The 12,411-nt window shown below is 40.9% G+C and overlaps 1 protein-coding gene and 1 long non-coding RNA gene across 2 annotated transcripts in view; one reads left to right on the forward strand and one right to left on the reverse strand.

Moving 5' to 3' along the window:
- The window catches only part of LOC145434888 (uncharacterized), a 264,906-nt gene that overhangs the window by 239,416 nt on the left and 13,079 nt on the right, over window positions 1–12,411 (forward strand). The window lies entirely within an intron of this gene.
- Window positions 3,364–6,383, reverse strand: LOC145435748 (uncharacterized). The gene is made up of 2 exons (XM_080313033.1): window positions 6,120–6,383; window positions 3,364–3,810 (listed from the first exon to the last, which is right to left on the reverse strand). The coding sequence occupies exons 1-2, from the start codon at window positions 6,276–6,278 to the stop codon at window positions 3,532–3,534; spliced, it is 438 nt and encodes a 145-aa protein (XP_080169159.1). The 5' UTR covers window positions 6,279–6,383; the 3' UTR covers window positions 3,364–3,531.

Here is a 12,411-nt window from a genome sequence, read left to right on the forward strand (position 1 = left end):
TGTAGCATAAATCGGCCCAAAAATAATATAGTTTAGGTTGATTTACGAAAAAATTATGAGCTTACTACAAGCATTTAAAACTCCGGACATTTAGGCATATTTTAAAAATTCCTCCCGGACGCAGTTTTAATGGTGAATTTCCGGACACGTCCGGGAAATTCCGGACGTATGGCAACCCTAGTATAGTATCAATCAATTCACAGGTAGCTTGCACTGGGCTAAAGAGCATTAAACAACACTAACGACGACTGTATTGTCGTGTATCATACGAAGTGACTCTATCATTACGAGTGGGAAAAAGATGTCGTCGTAGCTAATGAAGAATGGTTATTGAAGTCACAGATATGAGCAATTTAGAAAATACAGGGACCTTAATGCATCGTGGGTATACATATTTTGATGAGCATATTAATGAGAATGCATTCGAAATCTGTGTACTTTCTACTTGACACAATGCAGAACGGCATACTGAGAAATTCTAGTTCCTAAAACTTTTATAACTGCCGTAGCAGAAGTAGCGGTGATGTGATACACGCGTTACACGAATATTAGAACCTGAAAACTGTGTGGCTACTTTGATGACATCAATTATTCGAAATTCACTGATCACGCACTGATCGCGCTGAGTATTGTGACAATGGTCATTACCTGTCTGGTAGACTAAAGTCGTACTGTCGTCGTTCAAGAATAGGCGTCTGAGCGTGCAGTGTGGGGTCTTTTCAATTCTTTATTGAGATTCATGATGTTGCAACGATACGCTGTCCACCTTGAAGTACCGTGAAATCAGCCCCATGAGGATAACGATCATACGTAGTTTGTTTGCGGGATTGTCTAATTGTGACTAGTATGAAAAGTGGGAAGCTACCAGAGATCAGATATCGTGCAGAATAAATGGTCAAGCTTTGTGATATCATCGCGCCAGGGCATAGAATGATGGGAGACATCATAAATATTGCTAATGAAGATCTTTAATTCCATGTTTTATTCACACTGATTGAAGGACCCACTTTGCTGAACCGTGACCAGATATGATCGAAGTTATGTAGAGATTTACTTATGCAAATTAAATTTGGAAAATGCTTTTGAGTACTGGTTGTGTGTAAATCTATGATGGGCATTCAAAATTTCCACTTTGTTCATTTAAAATATCAATTTACCGTAACCCACCTTTACCTCACTGTGGTAATCACTGTTAAATTCTTGCGTTTATAAGGTGTTTTAGCATTTCAAGTCGTACGTTTTTAAGTCTGAAGTATATCGTTACCATTAGGAGATGCCCGATCAAGGCCAGATGCTCTTCAAGAGCATCATGGGTGTAGTGAAAAGCTGCCCTCTAATGTACTTGACTCCCGGGGTGTACCTGCAGCATCGCATAGCGAGCATGGTAGAATACCTGATGAAGTACGGAGATCATGGTTTGGAAGACGATGTCATAGGCGTTTCATCCGTGGACGACGAAGCACCCGTTTCTCCGAGAGACATACAATATTTTCCTCCAGAAGCTATGTCAAACCCGGAATCCGGGACCTTGGACATACACGCTCTTTTTTATTCGCAATATCCACAAAATCAGATCTCAAACTCAACGTGGCAACCCACGCAAGTGGCGACACGGGTCGTTGGAAAAACAGAAATGACATCTACCCCTCCGGCCACGCTCCATCCGCAGAATCCCAGATTTATCACCGATACGAATCGACGTGTTGCGAATCAGTATAGCACGACCGGGATACACGTCCCAATTCTTGGGATCATCGCCCCTTATCTTTCGCAGTGCGACGAAAATGATGATACCACTACGAACGCGACCATTACGCGGTGTGTCTCGCATTCGCTTCAGATATTAGCTACGCCTGTCGTCCTGGAGATGTTAGCATATAATTTTGCGGCTATGTTACGCGGGTCTACGCCCGCCGTCGAAACGGGTTGCATACCGGAAGCAGTTATCAAGGATTGTATCAATCACTACAACTTCTGGAACGCTCATATCGTCCGCGAATTCTCCGTGTCGCGTGATTTGAACGATTTTATCATACGTGAAACAACTGCAGACTCCCCACCTACCAAAGAATTTTGGATGAACTGTCCAAAGGACGTACATTTTCGGCTGCCCACCGCACTCGCTACGTTCGACTCGACGTCGAACGAGTCCGCCGTATACTATAACGCAGTCTGCAAGATAAGGAAGAAACAGCAAATTTTGAAATCACTTGAGCGAAGGTTGGGTATTACAAGAAACAGAACTCAAAGTATTTTTACTGGGTTATTCGAGAACTTGGAGCTGTGAATGCCCGGTCAAGTCCGTGGAAACGAATAAGAGAGAACGACCGGAGGCTTGTAATTTTGAGAAGAAAAAAGAAACATTTCCATGGATAGGATGGGATGTGCGTACGATTGACTGTAACACAATATTCCAATATTTTAGTTGATGTAAATTACGAATAACGCGTTCAAAAGCAAATATTTCAATAACTGAAATTTGATAACCATCGAAACGGTATTTTTTTTTAATCTACAAGGTTCAAACGTGTTTCATATTGTGAACATTTTCCAAGTGATCGAGCCCGCACCATTCAGTAGCGTGTGTGACGTTTCCCTCTCTTCTTCGAAGTGCAAAATATTTTATTTTATGCTCGCATTCAGTTTAAAACATCGATTATATGACGCGATTGTGAAAAATAAAGTAACTATAGTGTAGTAATACTCTTGGGTGAAGAGAGTCATTTGTTGGATCTGCGATACTTTTAAATGATGTGACATTGACTATTGATGTGACAGAGAAATATTATACATAGCTGCACGGTAGACCGGAGTTCCACTGAATATTTTGCCTACAACCTGCTGATGACACCCAGGACCTCGGGGCGTAGCACCACAATATCGAGAGAAAGAAGGGGCATTTGCAGGCCATATAAAAGTGACCCTGGTATCTGACGAAATGCTACCGACGAGTTGCTGTGTCACAAGACGAGTTCGCACCAGTAATATCGGCATCATCCATACTAGGTAGCAGGTATATGGGGTTCAGGCGGATTCGGGTATTGACTACCACGAATAACCCTTTATTTTACAGACAGACGTGGGAAGGAAGGCAAAAGGCGCTTTGCCATACGCATCCTTTCAACAATCACGATCAAACTAGCATTGATTCGAAACAATCATCCCAGAATCCCGCTAATTTCCAGGTTCTCTGTCAATCTTAACAAATGTGCACATTGCACACCATTGAAATCGATGTAACCTAGTCAAGTAGGAGAGAAATCTGTGGTTATTTGCAGCACACTTCACCATTTCTGCCAATCAAATCACTATATCTTCGGGTTGTAATATACACTAAATATACTTCAGTTTATTTCGTCCGAGTTAAAGTGTCTATGCATTTCCATACACATTTAGGACAGCGCTGGACCGCGTCAAACCTGTTGCGATGCCATTTCAAAACTGCTATAACAGGATAGGAGTCATGACTATATGTATGCCAGCTGCTGAGAATGCTGCTCACAGGGACGTGTAATTCAACGTAATCGTCATTTATCGAACGACCGCCGATGCGAAGATGTCAACATGCTTCTTGAAGCTTCGTGCTTGCCGTCTTGCTATTGAAAGCCAGCGTCGGACGTACTTCCGTATAAGGCGCCCATCGTCCGTGGTGCCACTTCTGCAGCTGTTCCGTGACTGTCTGTGTTCGTCTACCAGTCGTTCTACTATCTTCTTCATTGGCCTGAACATCGCCGGGTCCCGCCTCGCAGCCATATATTCTTCGAGGCTCAGTTTACGATCGCCATCTTTGTCGGCTCTGTGGATGAATTCCTGGAACAGCAAATCATGGTAAAATAAATTCTGACATCGTTGGTTGCGCGAAAATATGCGACAGAATCACCCGCACAGAAAGGCATTGACCCGTCAATGTAACCGAAGTATCGAATATGAAGCATATAGCATGCCGAGTAACCATTTCCAGTGTTGCGAATGAAGTTGACTAGGGTATATGCGAGCCCCTGAAGGTGTGTGGAGTAGGAATAGGGCTGCATTTTAATACAAAAATCAATTTAATACAGACATGTTTAAAACGTGTTTTTTATTTTTCTTTAAACCATGACGTCACGAATATTCAATTGTGACGTCATGGTGGATTGATATTGACAATTGAAAATATAGGGTAAATATAGCTCCTTTGACGAAATATTTACGTGCTATAGCTGTTTAACCGACTATTTTGAGGGTTCCAACCATCCCATATCGTATACGTCGGTTATATCGGCTGGTACTTGTCCATAGGAAAAGTGTTTACACAATTATGGCATAATTTTGCAACTTGAAAAAAACAAAATTTTGTTTTTTTAAAGGCCTTTGTTTGAAACACTGTTCAAAACATGGTTTAAACAAAGTTTTTGAACAACATTTTTTAAATGCAACCCTAACTAGGAGCCTTCATGGAGGTTTAGTCTTGAACAGTATAACGTCATAACGCGTGGACACAATATAGTGTCCAAACATATATTCGTCTTATAAATATTTATATAGAGAGGTGGTCAGTAATGAACCACTGTACTATTTCCGAGTACTCAATGGATTATATGGTTTGATGATTTCCGCGTGTACCCAATTCCTGACCAGAGTCAGCGGACAATATTCGGGCTTATTTCACTCTATATTGTTATATTGTATAATAAAGTTCTTCACATCACAGACTCTTTTACTTGGCAGTTCTTTTGTACCGCCAAATCTACATTTCGATACTACTCCATGGAGCATTTTTTTTAATTTTCAAGTTCTACTTCCAGTTGAAGGAGGCTTGACATGTATTGAAAATACCTTCTTCAATTTTACAGCGTTACCTCCATTTATACCTGGATAACAACGATGACTACTTCTACCATCTCTGTATAAATATTATTACACGCACCAGGGGTTCTTCTTAGCCCTTCCTAATCTGGCAAATCCGTGCGCCGAGTTACGAATACAAAGATATTCCACGATACATATCTGAGAGGGTTGCATTTAAAACTAAAATCATAATGAAACAGACATGTTTAAAACAAAGCCCTTTTTCAAAACATGTCTCTATTCTACGAATGTTCAATTAAGACGTCATAGTGGATTGCCATTGAAAATTGAAAATATAGGGTAAATATAGCTTCTTTGACGAAATATCGACATATTATAGTTGTCCAACAGACTATTTTGAGGGTTCCAAACTTTCCATATCGTAACAAGTTGGCTATATCGGGTGGTAATTGTCCGTAGGCTCACACAACATGGTTTTGGGAAAGTTTGACGCAATTATGGCATAGTTTTACAACTTAAAAAAAAAACATTTTTTTTTAACCCTAACGCATCAATCAAAAACATGCTTTAAACTAAGCGTTTTAAACAACCATTTGTTTTAAATGCAACACTACATATCTCACTACAAGTTTAATACGTTGCCACAGATTACTGGCGGAGGTGCACAAACTGATCTGTGCCACAACAAAGCGTGCAAGGAACAAAACCATTAAAATATAATTTTCGCACAAAACGAAAACCATATAATGAATATTGATATCAAATCAACGAGAATCTGCTATTCCTTTTCCGATACCAGGTAAGAAATACAAGGCTTCACCATCGAAAGGGTCATCGTATTGTTCGAAACACAACAGTAGGATTCCAATTGCTTAATTATAGTTTGGTTTACATATATTGAGGATTGAATTGACATTGCAGAAGGATTGGGTTTCGATTTTGAATCCCAACCCCTCTGCATACGCCACTATGATTGCCTATACGGGCGTATCGTCACAAATGAGTTGAGTGAGTGTCGCGAAATCCACGGAAATCCTGAGACTGCCTCACGGAACCCTGGGGCTGCATGGGACAACGGCTATTATTACTGTCTTAACCGCATCGATAGGAGTAGTAACTTCCGATGAAAAATCATCATCATTTGTTGAAGATACAAAAGGTTTTCGATTTTGTCATAATTTCGATCACCTTGGACTAGGACGATTCCTTCACCGCTCAGACGATGCTGCATTAAAAAACCTCACATTTCAACTCACAAAGCATCAGGAGAACCAATTCGGAAGGCTCTTGATGTATTCTACTAATTTCTGACGTCATGGATTTTAATTTACCCGCAACTGAGACACTGATACTTTATCGATTAGTCTTGCCGCGTTGCAAGCCCAGACTAATTCCGGCAAGGCCAAGTACCCATCGTTATCTCTGTCAAGTATCTTGAATTCGTCTCTGAAATCGCAATCGCATAGTATCGCGGCTTCGTTGCTGGCCATTTCCGAACGAAAACTCTAACAGACAAGCTGGAACCCACCGTTGACCTACCACGAACCAAATAACGGGTGGTGTTTTCCGCTGTGAGCATGACGTCGTTGATTGGCCGACGGGTGTCATCAAGTCTTGGGATTGTTAAATTAAGGCTATATTCGTGAATCGCATGACTGTCTGGTAGGGATGGTGTGAACCTCATGACGTCACGTGACGTCATATTGCTAATTTCAACCCTACATTTCAGTGAAGTGATAGCCTATATTAATGTACGCGGTACCTAGCGACGACTCGGACCACATAATGTCACAATGCTGAAGTACATATTGACGTTTTGAACGTTGCCAAATGTATCAACTTGGACAATCAAATAATTTGATAATCCCATAAAATCGATATCTTCCGTCGCTTTGTAAACAATTTCGACGGCGATTTGTAAGGGAATATAAGCTTACGCCTTAACGGTCTATAGGCCAGACCGGAAAATGTATTAGGCGTGTGAGTATTGCTACGTTAAAGTTGAGCATAGTGTAAAACGGGTTTCCACACTTGCTACTATTATTACCCCATTAACAAGTTACACAGCAGTAGTCAACACCCCCACCGCCCGGATTTGGTTTTTATGATACAATAAACATATGAAATCAAGATTGACCCCGTACGCCGGCGATTTTCTTTTTTACATCAGGCAACGATATCAATTTCATTGATTGGTTGAATAAGCATCCTTCGCCGTATACCTATATCGCCTGCATGTAGCGTATTCCGCTCCTGTTGTGTGATTGCGGGTCAAGCTCACAACAGAGAGTCACTAAGTATTCACAAATGAAAAGCTGAATATTTCGTGCAAACTTTTGTAACAGGGCAAGTAAAATTTCTGAGATGGGTAAGTTGCATGCCCGTGTGGTGTTAATTTTTTCTGCTGCCAGCGCCATGCATAGAGTTTAGAGCTGTGCGAAGTTGAAATGCAAAGAATCTCAACCAAAGATGTTATAATGACGTGAAAAATGGTAATCTATGAAAAAGGTTCACAGTGGACAACCTACAAAAGTTCGTTTGTGAACGTGAACCTCTAAATTTCTGAGGTTCACACACAGAGCGCTAACGTGAACCTCACGTTCACATCATCACTACTGTGTGCGAGGCTTTGCATTCCAACTATATAGAATCTCTGTTGATGGCTAAAGATCATGTATAAATTGCTTATCTCTTTCCAGAGTCAAAGTGTTTTCAGCGCAGTGACGTGTGGTCCAATGAGGCAGGAGAGGCAGTGCCTCACCTATCGTCAGGGCGAATAAGTGAAAATTGTGAAAACCCTCCCATGAGGGGATGATTATTGATATTTTATATAGATGTTCATAAATAACTAAATTTGAACATTTCTTCACACAACATCATCAATTTTCATAATTATTATTCAAAAATACAGCGCGAAAGGAGAGTTGCGGCACAGGTGAGGCACGCGCGGGTCGTGCCTCACCTTCGACAATGCAATTCATCATAAATAGCTCGGAATTCATAACAACTGGTATCAATCAAATGCTATCGTCAAACTGATTCCGAAAATCCAAATATTCACAGTGTCAGACCACCAGAATCCCCTCAAAATCGCCAAGGAAGGTGACATTCGGCTTTATTACAAACAATGCCATCGCAGAGCAACAATAGCCAGGTGAGGCACAAACGAATTTGCCTCATGCACTGTTCGCTAACAATTGGACATTGGACAATCGCAGCACAGTGAAACTCGCTATCGATTTCGGAAAACAACAGTCTTGACTCTTGATTGTCTTGTAGGAATTATATAGTAGCGACGGCCAATAAGTATATGCGGAGCAATACATTCCCTTACTTATGTAGCTGTTATTTATTTTCCGTTAAATTGTGGTATGTGATAGCTACTTGCATAGGCTGCATTGTCGTTGCTTTATGCTTCGAATAATTTATACCGGTACTTGAAGAGATAGTAATTATTATCCGTCTAAACTTGCCCATTTAGCACAATAGCGACCAGTCCTACGTGTATTGTATAATGGGGAATTGCAACGGCTATCAGTGTGCAAAGAAAATGCGCTGTATGACCCGCTGCTGTTGTTATTCACATTTTGGATCTCTTTATCAGGTAGGCAGCTTTACGTGCGTGTGTGTGTGTGCGGGAGCGGGGGGGGGGGGAGGCGTGCCTCATCAGCCATGAACCTTACCGCACGTCACTTTATACCACATTGTTTCTCAACAGCGGATTCGCGGACCCTAGGTGTCCGTGAAGCATTGTCAGGGGGTCCGGGAAACCGCAAAATTTGCAAGATAGTTGATCATATATATATATTTTTTTTAATTTGAGAAAAACGTAGCACTTTTGATTCATAGCTGCTAAAACTTCAGCACTCGCATGAACAGAATGACCGTCTGAGATGAAGTATTCTTGTGTGCAAACTAGTTTTGATTGTCAAATTGCCAATTGCCTGGTCACACAAACATATTGCTAATTGGAGATGTTTTGTTGGGGGATTAGAAAAAAATGTATGCAAATATCCATTTTCTCGTATGATATACATAACCGCTATTCCAGAATTACTTCAAGATGAGCTCCTAGATAGAGAATTTATATTGAAGCCATATGCTGCGATTATACCCAATGGTGTCCTCGCAATCGTTACGCGTTATTATTACATTCGCCATCACCTATATTCAGGGTTGCCATCGACATGGACCCAAAAATAAGGACAATCGAAAAATTAGATAGCATTAATAGCGTTTTTGTACATACTTGGTATTTATACGAGCTGTGGCATATCGCATTCCATACTTTTCGCAAGAAACAACCTGCTTTTGCAACTCCTTGTTAATGGAAAGTGCTTCATGGATATCACTACAGCTGTGGTCGAGGTTTACCTTTACTCAGGGCCGAAACAGCACTTCGTCAGCCCCCCACAAAATACGTTGGTCTGGGGCCCTCATAGGGTGATAAACCAAACTTCTTCACCTCGTTCTGATTAGAGGCGCCAACCAAAATGGAAAATGGCTGTACATCAAGTTTAGCAAAATCATTTTTTGAGCGTATGGGGCAAGAACTCCAGTAACAAACTCATTTGCGATGTTGGAATCGGAGAATATTGCTTGGAACAATTGCGATGTGCAATCGTTGTAGATGAATGATTGCTGGTGTTTTTCAGTATGGAATGTCCAGACATCCGCAGCCGCAGCTGCCTTGTAGCCTGTGGTCGTCAGTGCTAATCGACTTGTGTAAAATAATGCATCAACTGCCTTGAATTAATCATTATGACACACTTTTTGTGTTTTGGGGTATCAATGCTAGTTGAAATAGCGGTCTTTCCTATTGCCTCCAGGTTAATGTCACAATTGCAGATATTGCAATGTGCGAAACACTCGCCCTTCAAGCCTCCTTTGAAACCTATGAATTCTCTCTCACAATCGTCACGAAAAACGTTTTTACGCCTGCTCATTTTCACTAATCAGATTTAGCCTCATTAGTAGTTAAAACTGTTTGTGCAATATAATTTAGATAAATTTATCAATGATATATAGCTTTACTACTTTTTAACCCACGTGTCGACTGCACTGCGCCCATTTTTCCGCACGCAATAAATGCTGCCGTCCCACAGCTTATTCTGCTGTAGACTAACTAGACAGCAGAAACCTAGTGTTGCTGTTTACTGCTAAAATGACGCCCGCTGCGATAGCTTGGAACAGCCGAAACCGCTATACCACTCACTGCCATAGCTATCTCATCACTTAGAAGTCAAATCCTGTGATGTGTACGCCAATGGAGTTCCTTCCATTTATGATATCATAAAATATCGACGCAAAAGCATAATTTTAGAATATTATATGCAACACAGTTACCAGAAAAAAACGATCAAAGTTCTGTAGTTGTTGAAAATAAGACAAAATAAGGACACACGTCGAAAAGAAGGACATTTCTTAGAAATAAGGACGGTTGAGTTTTCTAAGACGAGACCCATAAACATAAGGACAAATCTTAGAAATAAGGACGGTATGGCAACCCTGCCTATATTTGTAGAAATGGATTTTCGGCATTCGATCATATCAAATCGACGGAACAGATTTTCAAGATACGGCCGCGTATTCAAAGAAATGGAGCTACAGAATTCGCTTTGAAATAATGAAAGTCTTCCCAATTTCTACATAAATAGTAAATAATATTTTTAAGAAATACATTTTGTTGCTATTTATCACTAGCATACAGTTAGTATTGGCACAAAACAGATGACGGTTGCATGATTATAGAGCTAAATTTGATCGAAAACTTGGTTTGTCAGCGGGTGCGGGGGTCCGTGATGGCTCACAGGGGTTGCGCGAATACATAAAGCTTGAGAACCACTGTTCTAGAAATTCTACCGACTGTAGAATCAGTCCATTGATGAGCAGGATCATCATTGTCAAGTAACAATGGACATTTCCGGTACAGCTTATGGAATGGAGTGAGACCGACGACCGTAAATTGCCTTGACGGAATCGATTTTGCATTTTTTCTGCGTATTCGGCTGCGTTATCCATCAATCGTTTCAACACTACGCAGAAGTTGCCTTCTAAACCTACACCGCCCCATTTGCTCCCACCACAATTTATAGCCAACGCTCACCAATCGCCCATTTCCTGACCAGCGCCCCCTTCACGTTCGCGAATGGGGGGGGGGGGGGGGTGCACACTTCTGGAACCAGTGGTATATCCAATTAATATACTGGACAAAGAGATTACGTAGAGCGGCAGTATTACTTACCAAAAATCTCAACATTTGTTAGAAATGTGTTGAATAATACAAGCTGGTATGTTCTTGATCTTGTTTGAACAATAACTCACACGACGAGGTTTCATTATGAAATCAGTATATTATCAGCAGAATTACTTTAGTCAGGCGACACGATCCAGAGTGCATTTAAACGAAAGACCGGTAGAAAAGAACACGGGGTATAAATACGAAGCACGACACACGAGGAAATAATGATTGGCGGTAATTACCATTCCTAGACAAATAAGAGACAAACGATACCAACGTAAAATGCACGAACATAACACAAGCATTTTTGAATCTACTCAGAATTGCTTCGGGAGCCGTAAGAATCGTGTGGCGGGCCGTATGCTTGACACCGCTAGCACAAGGGTATAGTAATATAGAGTTCAGATCCAGATACCCTTGTTCCATCATAACTGTGGGGAAAATCTAAAGTCCCCTTTATGAGCACAATAATTTCGCCGAATAAAATAAAGAATCTTACTCGTTTATCTTCAATATTTGCGCCATGGGAGAATAGATAACTAAAGCTAGGTATGAACGATACCGAACACGATAATTAATGCCACGGTCAAGAATTTACACACATTTGCCTCAATTTTGCTATTTTCATTGCTCTGCGTCTATGTATAATATATAATTATTAATTATCAATTTACGTGATATTTGAATGCTTCATTACAATTAGATGATGGAATTTCGATTTCTGGATACAATTTTAAAGTTACATCACTTCCATGCATCGAATACCTATTCGGGAAGTAACGAAGTATTTGGCTATTAGTATCAAGAGCGATATATTCATACGCTAGCATATGCTGTAAGTTTGAGCGTGAATCAAAACCTCATTCTATGGCAGGGGTGGCCAACCAGGTCCTCACGGCCGCATGCGGCCGTATAAGGACATTTGTGCGGCCGTGGACACGTAATTCAATTGCGAAGTGTTGGCGGCCGTCGGATTTGAATTTACTAATTGACTCCCGATTGTCAGGTTACCCTAAAAAACGCTGCACATCAAATTTGGTTCAATTCTAACAAGTACACGACTCCGCAGATCCAATTAAAATTTTCAATTTATGAGCTGTCTTCAAAGACGATGCAACGCAGATTTGAGTAAATTCCAACTGGTAGAGGCAGAGTTATGTGAGTTTTTCGTTGATAATTCTCGGATTATTATCCACCGATCAAGGACTTCGGTGCGTATAGTCAGCCTATATGATTATATAGATTAGTCAGGAGTGTACCGGAAATGGATATAGACAGCGTAACGTGGGTATTTGGCGTTCAGTTAGTAAATTTCGACTATGCCCTAGAATGCGGTCGTATGCTAAATGGGTAGTCAAAATTCGGCCGTGAATGGCAAAAAA

This window comes from Botryllus schlosseri, chromosome 3 (assembly GCF_051294905.1).
Source record: "Botryllus schlosseri isolate E-star chromosome 3, Bs_hap1, whole genome shotgun sequence".
Classification (NCBI taxonomy): Eukaryota; Metazoa; Chordata; class Ascidiacea; order Stolidobranchia; family Styelidae; genus Botryllus; species Botryllus schlosseri.